Below are 18577 nucleotides of genomic sequence, written 5' to 3'. Positions count from 1 at the left end.
TGCAGGCAGCTGCTGGCCTCAACCTTCAGCATCCTTCAAGCTGGATTCCAGAGGCTGCTCCAGGGATACGTGGCCAAACGTTCCCGGTTTACTGCCTAGACCCCAGAAAGAAATCTGAAAGGATTCCTGGCTGGCACCAAGCCACGGTCCTAGACCTGTCGTTATTTGATGCCAGAAGAGGAGCCGTCTGCACCGTAACATGCTACAAAATGTGATTTCATCACCGTGCACCCATGCAACGCCGAGCAAAGGCGCACACTGCCGAGCAAGCAGCCCGCCCGCAGGAGCGCAGCAGGGAAAGAAGTTGGGTCGGAGGAGTTACCGCTTGCGTTCTGGGGGGGGGGGGGGCCTGAGGCTTGGGGGGAGTAACTGGGGGAAAAACCAACATGCCGCAGCCCCCAGCGGCTTACTGCACCCTTGCAAAGGGTAAGTGGGGGGGTGGGGGGGTGGGGGGGTCTCTGTTGCAAAGGGGTCGGAGCGGGGCGGGGGGCTGCAGCTGCTGCTCGCGCCGCCCGGGCTCGGTGTCTCCCCTCCCCCCCCCCCACGCCTCTGGCAGCGCGGCTGCCCCGCTCCCCCCCGGGGAGGGGAAACCCTGGAAGCGCCTCCTCGCGCTCGGGTCCCCGGCGGGCGCGAGCCCGGCGGCAGCATCCTCCGGCTCGGTGGCGCGAGCGCGTCCCAGGTTCGAGAAGCTCGTGCAGCTGCCGCCGGCTGGAGCTGGTCCGGGCAGAACAGGTTTCTGCCAGTTTGGGTGTGGGGTGTGGCGGCGGCTGTGTGTGTGTGTGGGGGGGGGGGTGCGTGCGCGCGCGGGCGGAGCGGAGCGTTCCCCTGGCTGCAATGGGCCGGGATCCCGCCTGGTGGCTCCAGGCGCTGGCGTTGCATGGTTGCATCCCCCGAGCAGGGAGCCAAGCGGATCGGTCCCCCCCTCCCCCCCCGCCCCCGAGTCAGCAGTTTGCAACCTGCACCCCTGAGTGTGCCGGAGTCGGCTCCCTGGGAGCTGGGGTTTGTTGTTGTTTTTTTAATGGTGTGGGCCGGGCGGCTGGGGATTAACCGGGCGGCTGCCGCTTCTCATTGTTCTGCAGCCAGCCCGGCCGCGCCGAAGTGTCGTGCGAATTTCCCCGCTCTGCTCCCTGGCTCCCCGGGCCGGGCCGGGCCGGGCCGGGCCGGGCGGCGGGGCGGGGGGAAGAATTAGACTTTATTCGCCTGGCCGCAACTAAAATCACTCGCCCTCTGGGCAAAAGGTTAAGGAGACTCTTGCGGGGGGGTGTTTAAATCTTACTGCGGCGAGGACGTGAAGAGAGGGTGATTTTGCTAATGCTGACCCGCTTTTAACTGCGGAAGAACGGGAAAAGAAAGGGTTAACTTGTCACTTGTGCTGCGTTTCTGGGACTCGCTGGGTAGGAAGAGTCGCGTTTTATTTAGCGTGTAGCAGAAACGGATCGAAGAATGGGAGCGATTCTTGGCTCTTTGGGGTGCGCTCAGTTCACGCTGCAACCTCCCATTCAACCGGTCACCCCCCCGCTTCACTGTCAAGCCCCGCACCGTTTTGAGGGCTCAGTGTTGCATCCCATTTGTTTAGAGACGGGCCCCTCCTCTCTTGTGGAAAGGAGACAGAAGGGATATGTGTGTAAAGTAAAGGAAGCAATGGGTCTCCCCCCCCCCCCTCTGTTTGCAACCTGCTAGTTACTGCTGCTGACAGGTTTCAGAGGAGCAGCCCTGTTAGTCTGTATCCGCAAAATGAACAGGAGGATTTGTGGCACCTTAGAGACTAACCAATTCATTTGAGCATAAGCTTTCGGGGGCTACAGCTCACTTCATCGGATGCATAGCATGGAACATATAGTAAGAAGATATATATATATATACACACACACATAGACACACCTACAGAAAACATGAAAAGGTGGAAGTAGCCATGCCAACAGTAAGAAGCTAATTAATTAAGATGAGCTATTATCAGCAGGAGAAAAAAACTTTTGTAGTGATAATCAAGATGGCCCATTTAGACAGTTGACAAGAAGGTGTGAGGATACTTAACAGTGGGGAAATAGATTCAGTTTGTGTAATGACCCAGCCACTCCCAGTCTCTGAGCTTGAATTAATATGCAAACTAGATACCTTTAACTTGGGGTTTGAATAGAGACTGGGAGTGGCTATATGTTCCATTCTATGTATCCGATGAAGTGAGCTGTAGCCCACGAAAGCTTATGCTCAAATAAATTTGTTAGTCTCTAAGGTGCCACAAGTCCTCCTGTTCTTTTTTTAGGTGCTGCTGGTATCCCACTAAAACTCTGCTTGCTTTGAAACAGCTGCATCCAACATTTTCTTTAATTCCCAAATACAGTTGACATGTGCAGTTTAGAAAGACACGCAAGATGGGATCCTGTGGCTAGTGTGTGTGACAGTGCAAAACAGCAGCCCCAGCCTGCTATAGGGCAGCAGAACTGCAGGAGGGAATCTGGTAAGCTGCTCTTTTAATAATAATGCATAGCACCTGCATGTGCTGCATCTTCCAAGGACCGTACATTAATTAATTAATTATTTTAAAAGACTAATTAGTGCCCAAACCTTTCCTTTTTAGTGCTACAATAATGGTAGGTCTCTTTTTGCAGCCTTAACAAACAAATTAAAAGCCTGAGTGTGGATTTCACTTTTAATCATTAGAAAAAATAGCCATTTTTGTTAATTGTTTTAAAGCTTTGCCTTGGTTTTCGTGTAAAAAAGAAATGATCTAGTCATAAAATAGGCAGGACAACCCACCATGAAATTCACATACAGATGGTATTATTGTTTTTATAATTATTGTTTGTTTGTATTATTGTAGCTCTTCGGAGCCCTAGTCATAGAGCAAGACCCTGTTGTGTGAGGTGCTGTACAAACACAGAACAAACTGTCCCAAAGAGCTTAGCTGCCTTGAACTTTAAACAGGATGAAACTTTAAACAAATGAGGGATGCAACAAAATTATCCATGTAAGAAACATAAAAAGCCACATGGGTTCCTTCTGTGGAGCGATGGCTCCCAAACTTTTTCATGCTGTGACCTCCTCACGTCAGATAACACGACCGCGAGGGATCTGAGAGGTGGTGATGGGGTTGGAAAATTAAAGACTCGAAAAACAGGTTCTGCCCCTGCGGGAGCGGGGAATTTGCAGAGCGAGCCCACCCTGTGCTCACCTGGCAATGGTAGCTCCTGTCCCACATGGCTGGCTGGGCTTGGGTCCCCATTCTGGGCATTGCAGCCTGGTCCCTGGTGTGTGGGTTTGTGTCACAGCACTACACAGGTTTGGCCTGCTCCCTCTAATGGAGGAGTGGCTGGTCCAAATTTGAGTGAGTGGCGTTGTGAGACCGTGCGCCATGAGCCAAGCCGTAACACCTGGAGCAGGGATTTGAGCCCAACCACCCCTGCAAGATGGGAGCCTCTTCAGCTGGGACATATTCTGGCTTTCTTACATTTTCTTTTTTTCCTCTCTTTTTTCAAAATCTCTCCCCCTCTGCCCCCCCGGCACCCTTTTGCGACCCTTTCTGGGAGTTGCGACACACAGTTTGGGAAATGCTGCTGTAGAGTTAATAACTCTGTAACCTCAGCTCCACGGTTCTCTATTCTGTAATTTTCCAGAATAAAGTGAGGGGAAACCAAATTTTTGTGGAATGAGGGTAACCTTGGGACTAAAATGAGAGACTTTCCGCCAAACCAGGATCATTGGCAGGTATGTTGCTGAGCCATGGGAGGAGGCATGCACTTATTCTACCTATGCTGGTTCTGCCGGTTCTGGGGCTAAACAATACTTGAATCTTAGCAGCAGCCCAGTCTGGCATCTTGTGCCAGCATTCAGTTTTTGCTTTCTAAGTTAACTTGGTTGATGATGTGATGAGCTTTCCTGACTCAAAAAGGTCCATTCTTTGGAGTCTGTCTCCAAAGAAGCCTGTGTTTTAGGCTGTTATTCAACCTCTGGAAAAAGAACCTTTTGGGCTTGAAAAATTATTGCTAGCCCCATTTAAAAGAGTCATATTATATACCTTGTTCACTTTTGCCCATGGAGGTATTTGGTGCTTTGTTCTCTAAGTGCACATACTGTGTACTTGATTAAATCAGATTCTGGTTCTTCTCGTTTTTTTTAATTTCAACATCCCTCTACACACACCATTGTTTGTGACTTAAAGCAGGGCTCTTGTTCTGGATTCTTGAGCCTTGTACCATTAATCATTGGTGTTTGTGTTTAAATTCAATGACTTTTGCCCACTTGTAGCAAATTTAAAACTTTTATTAAAGCTAATGTTAAAAAAATTATATAATACATAGGTTGAGAAAAGTGTCTGTACATCTGGGTATAGTGCTTAGATTATCCACAAACACAAAGTTTGTTTTTAAAAGTCATATGATACGTAGAGTACATAATCGGCAATAACCCAGATTTAGGTGAATAGATTTAACAATACAGTTTAGATATTAGAATCCGAATACTCGTGTACATCATTCATGAAAAGTTGTACAGAGATTTGGTTGTGGAAAGAAAAATATATCAATGACTGGAGATTGTCCCTCAGTATTTGAGAATTACGTAGGTTGTCCATTTAGAAAAAACAGTCCATCAGGGAAGTATTTGAGTTACTTTCCTGATTGTGCTTCTCATCGGCACACTAGCTCATCCCTCCTGTTATTGCCGATGTACGGTGATGTGTTCTAGGTAGATGTCCCTCGACCACCTGATGGTGTCCGATACTGTGCTGAATGGAATGCATATTCCTGTTTTTGTGTCTTTTTGTAACTTAAGGTTTTGCCTAGAGGGATTTTCTGTGTTTTGAATCTGATTATCCTGTAAGGTATTTACCATCCTGATTTTACAGAGGTGATTCTTTTACTTTTTTCTTCTATTAAAATTCTTCTTTTAAGAACCTGATTGCTTTTTCATTGTTCTTAAGATCCAAGGGTTTGGGTCTGTGTTCACCTATGCAAATTGGTGAGGATTTTTATCAAGCCTTCCCCAGGAAAGGGGGTGTAGGGTTTGGGGAGGATTTTGGGGGGAAAGACATTTCCAAGTGGGCTCTTTCCCAGTTATATATCTGTTAGACGCTTGGTGATGGCAGCAATAAAGTCCAAGGGAAAAAGGAAAATAGTTTGTACCTTGGGGAAGTTTTAACCCCAGCTAGTAAAAATTATCTTAGGAAGTTTTCATGCAGGTCCCCACATCTGTACCCTAGAGTTCAGAGTGGGGAAGGAACCTTGACATATTCCGCATTCTCTCAGCACTTGTTCGTTACTGGTGTCCCATGCGCCCAAGGCTCTGATGGTCAGTGTGTGTGTCTGAACCTGGTAATCCTTAGCTCTCAAGGTTTCTGCCAGAGGGGTGCATAGGCGCTCTGCACCCACCAGCAACCAAGCTCCACGCTCCCCACCTTTTCCTCCTCCCCTGAGTGCGCCGCGTCCCCACTCCTCTACCTACCTCCCATTGTTTCCTGCCCGGCCGCTTCCAAACAGCTGTTAGCAAGATCCGGGAGGGAGCGGGAGGAGCGGGAATGTGGCGCGCTCAGGGGAGGAGGCGAGGGCGGGGTTTTGGGGAAGGGGTTGGAATGGGGGCGGGGCCCCATGGAAGGGTTGGAGTGGGGGCAGGGCCGGGGCTCTGAGCAGGGGTCGAGCACCCAGAGGAAAGACGGAAAATTGGCGCCTACGGAGGGGTGTATTTCTCCAACTTTTGAGCTTGGGCATCGTGGAAGGCCAGGGTCCTGTTTTCGAAGGGCACTGTGATATCCACCATGATGATCTTCCGGTCCTCGTTGGTGATGATGATGATGTCTGGCTGTTGGTTCTGGGGATGGCAGAGTTTATGGCAACCTTCCCCAGGGGTGGCGTGGTGGCTCTGGCCAGGCGATCTTGGATGGTGTTGCATTACAGCTACCAGGCTCTGGAATGGGGCTTGCAGCTTCACAGGACGTGGGGTAGGAGTACTTAATTCAGACCAGAATGGGGTATAAAACCCTATCTTGTTTGCTCTGCTGTACTTATGGACTGTGGAAACTTACCACATTGCCATGGTAATATAAAACTATAACAAACAAATAACTCTGCCTAGTTCAAATGGGACTCAGAAGAACTTTAAGGAATCTGGTTTATAAACTTTCAAAAATTAGGAAATAAATCAAGATCTTTGTTTGATTCTTAAATCATTCTGCAGTGCTCATTGCATCTCATATGGCATGTATAATTTCTCAGTGGGTAAAGCCCTCCATGGTCCCTGTCACTCAAATCGGGGATAGTAAATGATCACTCACACACAGACACACAGACACACACACACACACGTTATTGAGAAACAATCTGAGCTTTCTTCAACTTCAATTAGCAGCTCAGGTAACTCCCATTAACTTTCAATTGGCAACTAACTCCCATTGACTTCAAAGGGCTTAGCCTGAGTGAAGACATCAGCATATGTCCCATCCTCTGTAATTCCTCTTTACTAAAAACCTTTGTGCGAAAAGGATCTTTCTGAAGAGTTCATGGCCCTATCCTCCAGCCATTCACCCTGTTGGTTAAAGGTACAAGTAGTTTTGAGGCAGTAGAAGAGATTTGTGGCTCCAGGTGAGAAAATAACATGCCAGTGTTCTCAGAACAAAGAAAGAAAAAAGGCCAACACCTTTCTTTTGGGCAAAGCTTGAATGCAGCCCTGTCCTTGTCTGGCCTCTCGGTTGATCGAACTCTTCTTTGCTCATCCATCTGTCCTTTTCCATACATGTCTGCCTCCCTCCTCCTCTGCCCATTTCCGCTCATTTCCTTTGCTCTCCCTGATACTTTTAGTTGTAGTCGCATTGGTCCCTCTCACCAACTGAAGGTGGTCCAATAAAAGATTATTGCCTCACCCTCCTTGTCTCACACTTCACTGAAGGTAATAAGGGAAATCAAGGAGGCATTGGCAAGGGAGATGTGCAGTTTTGGGTGAGGTCTGAGGGTGATGAGGAGAAGGAAGGCTGTCCCAGATGGTGGCAGCTGCAGAGGGGCAGGCTCTTGGTCGCTGTGATGGGAGATGGTGCACGATGTGATGAAGGAGAAGCAGGGAGGGGAGGAGAGAGAGGCAGGTGGTCTTTTGAGACTGGAGGGGCTGGAGAAGCTTCTTGGGTAATTTTGAAAGCAGGTGGGAAAATAAAATGAATTAGATGCTGACGTGGCCGGGGAGGCCGTCGAGTTGTTTGGAGATGGGGATGTTGTGGGAAGCAGTGTTCTGTACTGGCTGGTGTCTGACGAAAGGGCAGTTCATTTACAAGCGTGAGGTGTCTTTGGCTCTTAGTCCTTCCTCCCTGGTTCATCCCACTGAACCCAGCTCCCCCTCTCTGGATTCCCTCCTGGGGATCCTCTGGTTCCCCACTGCGGCGGGGAGCACTCCTACCGCATCACCTGTTCAGCACCTCACTCCATGGCTTGCCCATGTGCTTCAGGCCAGTCAAAGGGCCTGCTCAGCCCCAGGGTCCTCACACAATGGCTTGGAAACCAGGGGACTCGGGCTAAGGTATAGACTCTACCTCTCTGATTCAAACTTTCTTTGGGGCTGCTGACCCACATTAGCTCCACATGCTCCCTGTGGTCTGGGATTTAGTAGTGGAGATGGTCAGTCACTGAGCTTTTGGGACACACATCGGGGGACTCACCGAGCAGGCTCAGAAAAGCCTCTCTTTGTGTTTCAAACGGGCAGATTCGTCCATAGTTCAAAGGGGTCACGTTGTTGGGTTCTGGCTGACAGCTCCATTCTCCAGGCCAGTCTGGAATTGTGTAGAGATTAGCTCACAGTGGCCCAAAGACTCATTCTCTCCAGAGCAGACTGGTGACAATTTAATGGATACAGTTTTCTGTACAGGTAAAAAAATAAAGACCATACAGACATTTACTGCTCTCCCCTCTGGCTATGCCCACCCTGCTTGGATTTACTTTACGGTGGCCATTGATTAGCCAAATCACAGCATAGCTTCTGTTCTGAGGGGGGGATAGGTTAATTGGCCTCACTATTAAAATATAGCTGTCCAGTGGTCAAGAACCATTTACTGCAGTGGGCGAAGCTTAGCTTTATGGGCAGCATTTCTCTCCTAGTAGAAACTGAAGGATGCTGCATGGAGACGTATTGATAATTTCCACCCTTTTGAAGCCTTCTGGTGCCTTGCCATTGAATGGTGCAGTGATGCGCAAGCTCCACAGTGGCTTTAGGCTTCCATACACTCAGCTTGTTGTGGTGGCAACCCTACAGCTTTCTCCCCTTGCGCTTGAACAGGCAGTTTTCAGATATGCAAACTCAGACAGGGTGGTGTGCAAACATACAAACCATATGGCCGGCCGTTAAAGAAGGAATTCTGTTCAAACAATGCGGAGTGACGTATTGTTAGATAGTCCAGGAATTCTCAAGCTAGGACAGCCAACCGCAGCACCCAGAATTCAGGAACTGTCCTGGTCTCTGTTTGAAGAGAGTGGAGTTTGTTCCTCAGGAAGCCCTGCAGTTGTTCTAAGGAGTGACTGTGGCAGGTGAGTTTGCTGCTGGGTTGCAGCATTTTCAACTGGCGAGACACCCCTCCCGCCCTCTTGCTTCTGACCGGGAGCTCTGATTCAACAAAGCACATAAGCATGTGCTTGAGTCCGCCCCTACTAAGCAAAGCACTGAAGCCCATGCTTAAATCCCACTGAAGTCCATGGGAAAAGCACATGCTTTAGTACTTAGCTGAATATGGAGTTTGCATCACTCGTTGTCGGTCAGGATGACTACCCTGGACTGGACAGGGAAAACTTGGAGTAGCTGATCTGCCGTGTGCGCATATCTAGGTTTCTTTGGACTTTGTTCCACATCTCTGTTAATGGCCTTTGAGGGTGTCTGTCCACTGCAGCTGGAAGCAAGCCTCCCAGCTGGGGTGGACAGACACCTGCTAGCTCCGCTCAGGCTGGTGCACTAAAAATAGCCGTGTGGACTTTGTGTCTTGGGCTGGCCACCTGAGAGCACACCCAGAGGGCCAGCCGGCTCTGAACTCGGGTGGCCAGGCCCCGCTGCTGCCTGTGCCAGAACGGCCACATAACTATTTTTAGCTCTCTAGCTCCATCATAGCGAGTGCCTTTCTGCCTATCCCAGCTATGGGCGTGTTCCCAGCTGCAGTGCAGACATACCCTGAGAGCTAAGAGGATCGAGCAGTTTTCAGTTAGAGAGAAGACAATGCCCTTTGAAAATGGTTCCGATTGCTTGTGTTAGCCACGTTAGACCCGCTTACCTTCCTACAATAAATTGAAACACCTGCCAAACGTTCAGCCTCACTGTCAGATGTCTGGACGTGCAGTTAGTTTGGTCAGGCAGGGGTGTGGCAATGTATTATTGGGGTAGGTCACTCATGCTAGATGAGATTTGCCAGGCAAAGCCATAAGCCCTTTTATTAGCAGGAAGTATCCTACCAGCAATGTTTGTTTTTCATATATACAATTTGAAAAGACACCTTGCTTGGGCATTTTCAACGAGGAATGCCGTTGCACCCTTCTTGCACAAAAGGACACATTTTCACAGGCTGTTATTCTGAAATGCAGATTAGGCTCTTTCTCGTGATGCTTAACTTTACTTTGCTTGCTTACTTCACTGTGCTATTAGAATGGGAAGACTGATGTGCATGTGGCTAGGATGTAATGTGCACGGAGAATTTCTGCAAACCAGGCAGACAGCATGGCCCCCATCCTGCAAGGTACTCTGTGCCCTAGAGTGGCAGCATAGAGTCCCACATTGGGCCTCACTGTGCCCATTGATGTGAATGGCAAGCACATACGGGCGCTGGGTCCTCGTGTATGGAGTGACCTGGAGGATCAGGTCCTAAGATCCTAGAAATTTGAGATGGTAAATACCTACCAGACAATTGAATGGACAAGGCAAGATACAGTGCCCCAATCGAGGATGTATCCATTTAAACTGATAGCAGACTTGATCTCATGCTGAAGGCTGAGAAGAAGTGAGTTGTTTGGAGGCCAGGAAAAATGTCAGCGGTTAGGGTGATGAGCTATTGCTTCTGGGCATGGGGGAGCATAGCCTGGCTGCAGCATTCTGGGTCAGCTGGGTCTGGATAAATCAGGGGCCCAACTGACCTTTGTCCCTTTCCCTAAACTGAATCTAAAGCTGAAAAAGTTCAGATAAGGGGCATCCTCTCTGATCCTCCCACTCTGTCTCCTTGACCTCAAACAGGATCTCCACACTTTGCTCCATGACGTCCCCTTTCCATCATGATGGCTTCTCCCAGGAGGCTTCCTGGCCTCTTTCCCTTTCAGAGCCACCCATTAGACACTCCTCCACACCCCCAAACTGCAGGGATTGGAAACAGTGGGGTCTCAATCTGTCTGCGTCTTCTGAATAGCCTTGCTTTGTGTGTCAAACCAGAATGTCATTGTGATTTCTTTTCTGGTGTTTTTAGATTTAGGGCTTTCTGAACAGCTTTGAACAAACTACATTTCTTGGTTCAGTCCTTTTACAATAGTATCAACGTGATCTTCCTCTCTGAGGAGGACAGGCACTGTTTCCAATAAGGACTCATATATAGTTTAAGAATTGCTTATGGTAGAAGAGGCGTTTTGCGAGTGTGACCGAGTTTCCCATGGACTTTTAAAAAAGTGGTTACAAAATCCTCAAAATATTTAAAAAAAAAACCCATTTTAAAAAAACGGAATGGAGCAATTTTGAAGGGTGTTAGAACGTGCATTGGAGACCAGAGCCTTCTGTCTGTAGAACAGGTGTATCCACAGCAGCCTTGGTGCCAGCGTCCCCTAGCATTGACCTGCCAATGTGCCACCCTGCTATGTAGGGAACACCTTTGGAAGGGACCATGGGCGAAAGGGGAGTCAAACAGGGACAGGATTCTGCTGTCAGCTACTTCAGTGTAAATCCAGAGTCACTGTACTTAAGTTAGTGGAATACTCCACATTTACACCAGTGTAAATGAGATCAAGAAGGTCAGTTGTTTTTTTGTGTAGTGGACACTTGCCCATTATTGGGGATTGGAAGAAAGTCAGTTGTTTTTTTGTGTAGTGGACACTTGCCCATTATTGGGGATTGGAAGAGGGACACCATCTTATTTCATATAGACCCCAAACCAGCCCGCACAGGCTAATAACTTTCAGTCGCTGCTGCTTTGAACCCCAATCTTCCAAACACTTAGGTCAGATCTACCTTAGATACTTGTTCTGATATAATAATGTCGGTTAGGATGTGATTCTCTACGACGTTTGTAAAATGGCAAAAATACTTGAGTGTAGATACAGTAATACTGACAAAAAAGTCCTTTTGCTGGGGTAGCTTATTTTGTTTGGGCAATGGCATAAACTGTACTGGCAAAAGAATATTTCTGCTGGTATGAGCTGTGTCTCCACTAGGGGGGTTTGCTAGTACAATACCAGTGTAGCTATACCAGCAAAGCCTTTCTAGTGTAGACATGTTTCTGGGGTCATGGGATTACATGAGAATGTCATGGGATTACATGAGAATGTCAGCTTTCTTTTTTTTAAAATAAAAACATAAGTCTCTAGCATTTGTCACTTTTGTCCAGCTTGTCCTTGTCCGTCCCTCCACGAATGCAAGTCGACGCCACACCATTCTATTTTGTTGCGAGCATGCTTTATCATGGGATTGGCCCAGCGCATTTTCCATCTGCCCAGTGATCGCTTGTGGTCTCTGGGGATGCAGTCACTGATGCGGGTTGTCCACCTATTGTCTTGCTTGCGGACTACATAACCCCGCCCATCTCTGCTTTGCGTCGTGCATTGCCTGCATACATCAGTCACCTCTGTATGCCTTCTGCTCTCATTCGGTATATGATCACAGAGCGTTGGTGTGGGGGTGAATGGGGTTTGACAGCGAAGTACGGCAGAGCATACGCTCTGGCAGGTCTTACCAAGCTGAGAAGGTGTTGAGCTAGCGTCCAGGGCAGTAGGGAGTCTGACAGTACCTCTATTACTCTAGGGCAAGCCAGCCAAAGTGGAGGGATACCGCACCTACAGGGCACAAGGGCTGGCACCCCTAATACTCTGCTGCAAAGTTCTCCTTCCAAACAAGCCACATAAAGCAGAATAAACCGGGACACTGAGCACAGACTCTTGCGTTGGCCTGACCATCGCTCACAACCCAGGATAGCACAGGACGAAAACCGGAAAATGGCTAAAAGAATAGTCCAACTATTTGTTGCAAGTAACAACACAAGCCTAGCCCTCATGCTTGTGGAAAAAGCTTGAAAAAGTGATCCCGAAGAGCTCAAAATCCAGAAAGCAAATAACAGGAACCCCCTCCTCACCTTTTTTAATTTTTAAAATCTTGTGATTTCAAAGCCCGTCTCAAGATTCTGGAATACTTGGGTGTGGGCAAATTTGCACGTGGAGGTTACGCCATGAGGAACTGTTCATAGTGGCAAATGCGATACCTGATAGTGTTTGCTGGATCAATCCCTTGGGCTGGATTGGAACCAGAGTCATTTTATGAAAAGGTGATAAGAATTGGTTTATTTTATTTCTTTTATTCTGGGAATATTTTTTTTCAGTGAAAGTTGGCAAACTATGGGATGTTTCTCTGTGTACACAAGGCAATATTTAAAGAGCTCTGCAGTGTTCGTCAGCCTGCAAACAGTTTTCACCTGAGAAAAGAGAGCATCCTGTCCCTACTTATTTCAGATGCTTCCCTTTTCATTAGGAGGAAAAAAACTAACTAAAACAACCAACCCAGCCCAGAGACTGATAACAGGAAAACCAGTAAAATCTGTCTGGGAAATATATAGAGACTAAGAATAACTTTCATCAAGGGAGCCCTGCAGGGAACAATTTGGGCCCATTCGTTCACAACCTTCTTTCTAAAAGCGGCAAAGAGTCCTGTGGCACCTTATAGACTAACAGACATATTGGAGCATGAGCTCCAATGCATCCAACGAAGTGGTATTCACCCACAAAAGCTCATGTTCCAATACGGCTGTTAGTCTATAAGGTGTCACAGGACTCTTTGCTGCTTTTACAGATCCAGCCTAACACGGTTACCTCTCTGAAGCTCTACTTTCTAAAGGAATTCTGCCCCCATAAGTCTGTTTCACTACAATGGGAATTCTGTCCAGAAATGAAGGAAATTTAGTACCAATCTAATCTAGCTCTCTGTCTGATACAGGTTCTTTTTGGTAGGGTAATACATGAGGGAATGACTGTGGTTTTGTGGTTAATGCACAGGAATGGAAGTCAGGACTTCTGAGGTCTATTCTTGGCTCAGACAGTGGCTCATGTGTGATCCTGGACAAATCACTTAGATTGTCTGCGCATCTGAAGGTCTGTTCTGTACCTCACACACTTCATTAATGAATGTCTGTAAAGAGCTTTGAGAGCCTCAGATGAAAGGCGTTCAATAACTTCACAAGGTTATATTTATTACGATGATTTTTCATTATAAGTTAGAAGACTAAAGAAAGCTGCAGATCTGAACTGAAGTCCTAAGATTTTTTAAACTTAATAATGAATTGATGGCTAATTTCCCACTGCCAGCTGCCGAATTCTTGACCTACACATGGTGCTTGTTGTGTTTTCTCTCTTTTTACCCTGCATCTCATGGTCCTTTTTGCTTTTGATTATTCATTTATTTACGCTTCCTACGAGTTTATCGAGATCATTCTGAATTTTGTTGCCCTCCTCAGATGTGTTGACTGACCCACAAATTTTGTATTGTCAGCTGCACATTCTTTCCTCAAGGGCACTGATACACAACTGGAAACATCTGTCATAATACTGGCCCCAGCTGGACTCCGCTAGCTTGCTCTGTCCACTTCAAGTTGCTTATACTCAGTGCTTTCTGTATTTGATATTCAAGCCAGTTCTTTGCCCATTCAAATGTCTCACCCTCTGATATCATTCTTATTGTCCTTGCAGATTAGGCTTGTGCTGATGGTTTTGTATAAACAGCCTGAAGTCCTGTAAATTATATGAGCTTCCCGCCACCTCATTTCTTGTTACTGTCTCATGAAATTCACTGATTTCTTAGGCATCAGCTCATTTTTTGGTAAATCTTGGCGGATTAGTTTAGTTAAATCGTAACTTTCAACATGTTCCCCAACTATAACTCCAGGCAGTTTCTCTAGGCAGCCCTACAGGCATTTGGTCCCTTAGTTCTGCCTTATGTACCTTCCTATAACCGCCTTGGACCAAATCTGCCCCCAGCTTCCACCGTGCAAGCACACTGATTTCCGTGACAATCCATCAGCACACAGCTACTACATTGCCTTCTCTCCAGCCTTTCCGGCCCTGCCCTGTATTTATGAGCCCAGCGCTGCTCTCTGTGCACTAGATTCTGACACCCTTACTCATGTAGAGAACTCCTCGAGTGATTCCACTGACATCAACAGGACTACTCGTGGGATAAGCTGCTATTCCAGATGAGGAAGCGTGGCATGTTCTGGCTCAGTATGAAGAGTGGGTCTATTCAGTGTAAATAAAGTTTAATTTTTAAAATTGAGTTTTACTAACTGACCTTAGTCCTTGTAAATTATTAAAAATTGTGGAAAGTCTGCACATCAATCTCATCTGCCTGTTTGCTGTCTGTAATGCAGATTAGTAACACCCTATGACATAAGAACATAAGAATGGTCATACTGGGTCATACCTATGGTCCATCTATCCCAGAATCCTGTCTTCCAACAGTGGCCAGTACCAGATCTTCAGAGGGAATGAACAGAACAGGGCAATTAACAAGTGATCTATCCCCTGTCGTCCAGTCCCAGCTACTAGCAGTCTGATGTTTAGAAATACCCAGAGAATGGGGTTGCATCCCTGACCATCTTGGCTCATAGCCATTGATGGACCTAACCTCCAGGAACTTATCTAATTCTTTTTTGAACGCATGACCACATGCTCAAAGATCAAATCTGAGATCACATTGCAAATCTAGGCAAAATTACTTCTCCAGTGATCTTCAGCTCCTAGTTTTATAGGAAGAAGTCAGGCTTGATTGTTTATGCAATCAGAGTCTGTATGTTTGATATATGGTGATTAGGGAAAATGGTCACTGTGTTTGTTTCCAGGCTTTGGAGTAGTTATCAGTTGAGTTACAGCAACCTTAAATTTGACAGCAAAATTGCAGCTGCTGTGTTTGAAAAGCAAAGGAAACGTCTGTGCAATAGAAAAACAATTCTTATGCTCACTAGGACTAAGGTTTAAAGCTTAACTCTTTCCAGTGCTAATTGTCTCTTGTTTTTCTTGCACAGGAACATTTGCTGTAATGTAAAGGTGTCCCCCTTATGGAATTCAAAGAACAGTTCAACATCATTTAACTTCAACTTTTGTCTATTCTTTTGAAGAAATGGACAACATCACTTTACAAGGCCAAATAGAGAATTCTCCTGTAGACATCGGTAATCTAAATTCCATGCGTCCTGAGACTAAGTAATTTATAAAATTGGATGCCGTACAGAAGGTTTGTAATCAGGATAAAGAAGCTTTGGAAAAACAAGTAAACTTTATATTAATAAGACGTTATTTGAATTGCATATTTAGCAAAACCCCACAATTTTTAAATGACAATATGATTATTGTGACTTCCTACAAGATCTCACTTAGCATGTCAGCTGTTTGCAAATGGAAAAGAGAGAGGAAGATTATGGTTCAGTCGATCTCCAAATGATCAAAAGTCAATACTGCAGTTTTGTAACTTGTCTCTTCAGAGCCATGCAAAGATGTGAAATTTGCGTCTCTGCAGAATCCTAGGGCTGCTTTGGGTGGCAATAAACAGCTGAATCACGGCTGAGGAAAGCACGACAATGGGAGTTCTCAAATGAGCGTGTGGCAGGAATAGGCCACCACCACCTACTCACTCACGCTAAAGGTCTCCAGGAGGCATTCTCCTGACACCATGGAGATTCTGTTCCTGAAAATGCTTCTGCTACTGGCTGGCTGTTTAGGTTGGCTCTTTTATCACCTCTCAGATCTTTGTGTGGGTGAGAACAGATCAGTTCAGAACAAGCCGAATTTCATAGTCATTTTGGCAGATGATGTTGGATGGGGGGACCTTGGGGCCAACTGGGCAGAAACCAAGGACACTCCTAACTTGGATCAGATGGCTGCAGAAGGAATGAGGTAAGCCTCAAAGAGGTGCCTGTCTATTTCTGAGTCTTCCATTTACCTGGCGTGTGATACCAAATGGCCGGTGGGCAACAGTAAAATGGACAGAGGTTCTCACTAGTTCTTAATCACAACAGTAAATGCCAGTGTATCCTGTCTGAGATCCATGTGAGAACCATGCTGTGGACTACCGTGGTCTAATTCATCCTATGCTGAGACCCCACACCTACGGAGGCACGTGTGTCACTTATATCACTCATGCCCTCAAAATAGCAAGAGCAGGGACCTAGCGCCACCAATGGGGTGTGGCTGGACAGGACACTGGGGGAACCCTGCCTGCTACAGTGGCCTGTAGGATGAAGGTCCAAAAGATATTGCACCTGCCTCAGAATTAGGCAGATTTCCCATGAGTTGGTTGGAGGCAAGGGGAGGGGAGGGAAACTGAGGGGAGGGGAGGAAGGGGAAGGTGGTTAAAGCCCAGGAAGCTGAATCAGGAGCTCTGGGCTCTATTCCCAGCTCTGGGTGACCCTGGGCAGTATCTTTTCCCACCCTGTGCCTCAGTGTCCCTGTCAGCAAGATAGGGATAATAATGCTCCCTTACCTCACACAGGGGTTGCGAGGCTGAGCTTTAAGACTGGCATTTTCAAAGGGGCCTTGGCAGGTTTGGAGATGGGCACCTAGCTTCCATAGGCCTCATTGACAGTTCCAGCTTTAGCGTCTGTTAAACCACTGAAATCGCCAAAAGAAGGGGTGATACAAGTGAACAGTATCCTTCTTATTTATGGCATTGGTCTGCAGGCAGCAGCAAGCCCAAAAGGTGCAGGTGGTGACCCAAGAAAGAATAAGCATTAGGACTGCCTTGGAAAACCTGCCCAGATGCACGGGAAATCAATAAACATAGCATCCGTGCTTAGAACTTTGGTTGTTTGCAACGTATTTGTTCTTCATGCTGACTGTGGTCAACTTCAGACCAGCGTGGCAGAGAACCTGGGTTCTGACAGCCTAGGAACAGCTGATAGACAAATATTTGCATGAACCAATTGCCTAGCAGTAAAGACTTTTCTTCACTTTAGCAAATATTTAGAGGCAGGACCTGGTTCAAATGAATGAGTCTTGTCTTTAAGGACATTGATAAATACAAGTTATGGTAATCGCGGAGGAAATCATACCATGTCTTTTTGTGTAGAACCCAGAGAGAAATCTCAGCTGGAAAATGATCTTAATATTACTTTTTACTGGGATATACAATGCATTGTAACAATAACCCTGAGCATCTGCACAGAGCTTTACATTTTCAAAGCTGTTCCCAAACATTAACTATTTAATATGTGGCCAGGATTAGGTAACAAGAATGCACAATTTATTCTCTCTCCAGTTCATTAACTCCTGTTTTAGAAAGGTTAGTGTAGCGGTGTTGCGGTCGTCCCTATCCCTCTGGGTCAGAGGGAGGCCACGCCACCTCACTAGTCACTGGGATCACAGCCTAGTGTCAGGGCATTATTCTTCCAGCCTTCATAACAGGGTGGGATCCTAATAGTCAAGAGGGATGAGGCCCTTGGGCAGGGCTGGGCTAATGAGTAGTCTGTGGGCTCACGCCTGTAATCAGGCAGCGCAATAAAGCAGTCTGTGAGCTCTAACCCTTAGGCAGGGGAGAGCTAGCAAGCACTCTGTGATGGGAAGTCTGCCGTCCCAGGGGTAGGGGGGAACAAGCCCACAGGACTACACTGCATCCCAGCCCAGGGCCCTAACAGTGGCGGGGTGTCCCGACGCTGGGTCAGCGGGGATCCTCTCGCAGCATGCTGACCAGCTGTTAGGCCACAACACCACCAAACTGAAGTCTGGTTTCCCTGGGCTGCTTCCTACCAGAGTTCCAGATTGGGCTCCGTGGTCTCAAGATCCTCTGCTTCATTGGGGTATTCAGTTGCCGGCAGTCCCACCAGCTCCTCCCCGGCTTCGGTCCTCTCTCGGCTCCAATGGAGCTAGGGGCTCCGCCTTTTCTACTTCCTGCCCTGCCTCTCAACTTTCGGTGGGAGAGTTGAGCCCGGCCTGACCCTGCCCACCCGGGCAGAGAGAGTGGTTCCTCTCTCAATGCCACACTGCCTCACTACAGTTATAAAACCGCATATTTCAAGGTTTAAATCACCCACTCTCGCTATTTAGGGATTAGGGTGAGACCTTCATGGGGGCATTTCACATCTTCCTATTGTAGGGTCCTTGTTCCCTCCTCTGGAGCATCTGGTTGTGGGCCCGGTCGGGACAGGACTCTGAACTCTGTGGATGAGAGGTCTGATCCAGTCTGGCAATTCCAGTCTGGCTCCTATATGAGATAGAAAAAACCTCCTAGATCAGGTACTGTAGTTCGCCTGCCTTCTCCCCAGGACTGCTAGATTGTTCCCTGCAATGTATTTTCTAGTGCTTTGTCCTTTTGAGGTTCTTACCTAGGATTTCAGTCCTGTGGGGTATTTGGCAGTTGGTGCATGGAACTGTGCAGAGCTGGGGCTGCTCAGAGAATGATTTCC

General features: G+C 47.3%; 1 protein-coding gene across 5 annotated transcripts in view; it reads left to right on the top strand.

Annotated features, from left to right (window-relative positions):
* The window catches only part of ARSG (arylsulfatase G), an 83783-nt gene that overhangs the window by 20284 nt on the left and 44922 nt on the right, over positions 1–18577 (top strand). For 2 of the 5 annotated variants that reach the window (XM_077833880.1, XM_077833876.1), the window contains exons 1-2: positions 13195–13280; positions 15206–16073. In XM_077833880.1, coding sequence (XP_077690006.1) covers positions 15850–16073 — 224 coding nt within the window. In that variant the 5' untranslated portion in view covers positions 13195–13280; positions 15206–15849. Of the gene's footprint in view, positions 1–675; positions 733–13194; positions 13281–15205; positions 16074–18577 lie in introns of those variants that run through there. The other 3 variants (XM_077833878.1, XM_077833877.1, XM_077833879.1) reach the window with 2 other exon arrangements.

This window comes from Eretmochelys imbricata, chromosome 14 (genome assembly GCF_965152235.1).
Source record: "Eretmochelys imbricata isolate rEreImb1 chromosome 14, rEreImb1.hap1, whole genome shotgun sequence".
Taxonomy (NCBI): Eukaryota; Metazoa; Chordata; order Testudines; family Cheloniidae; genus Eretmochelys; species Eretmochelys imbricata.
This window is presented reverse-complemented; position numbering and strand designations above follow the sequence as displayed.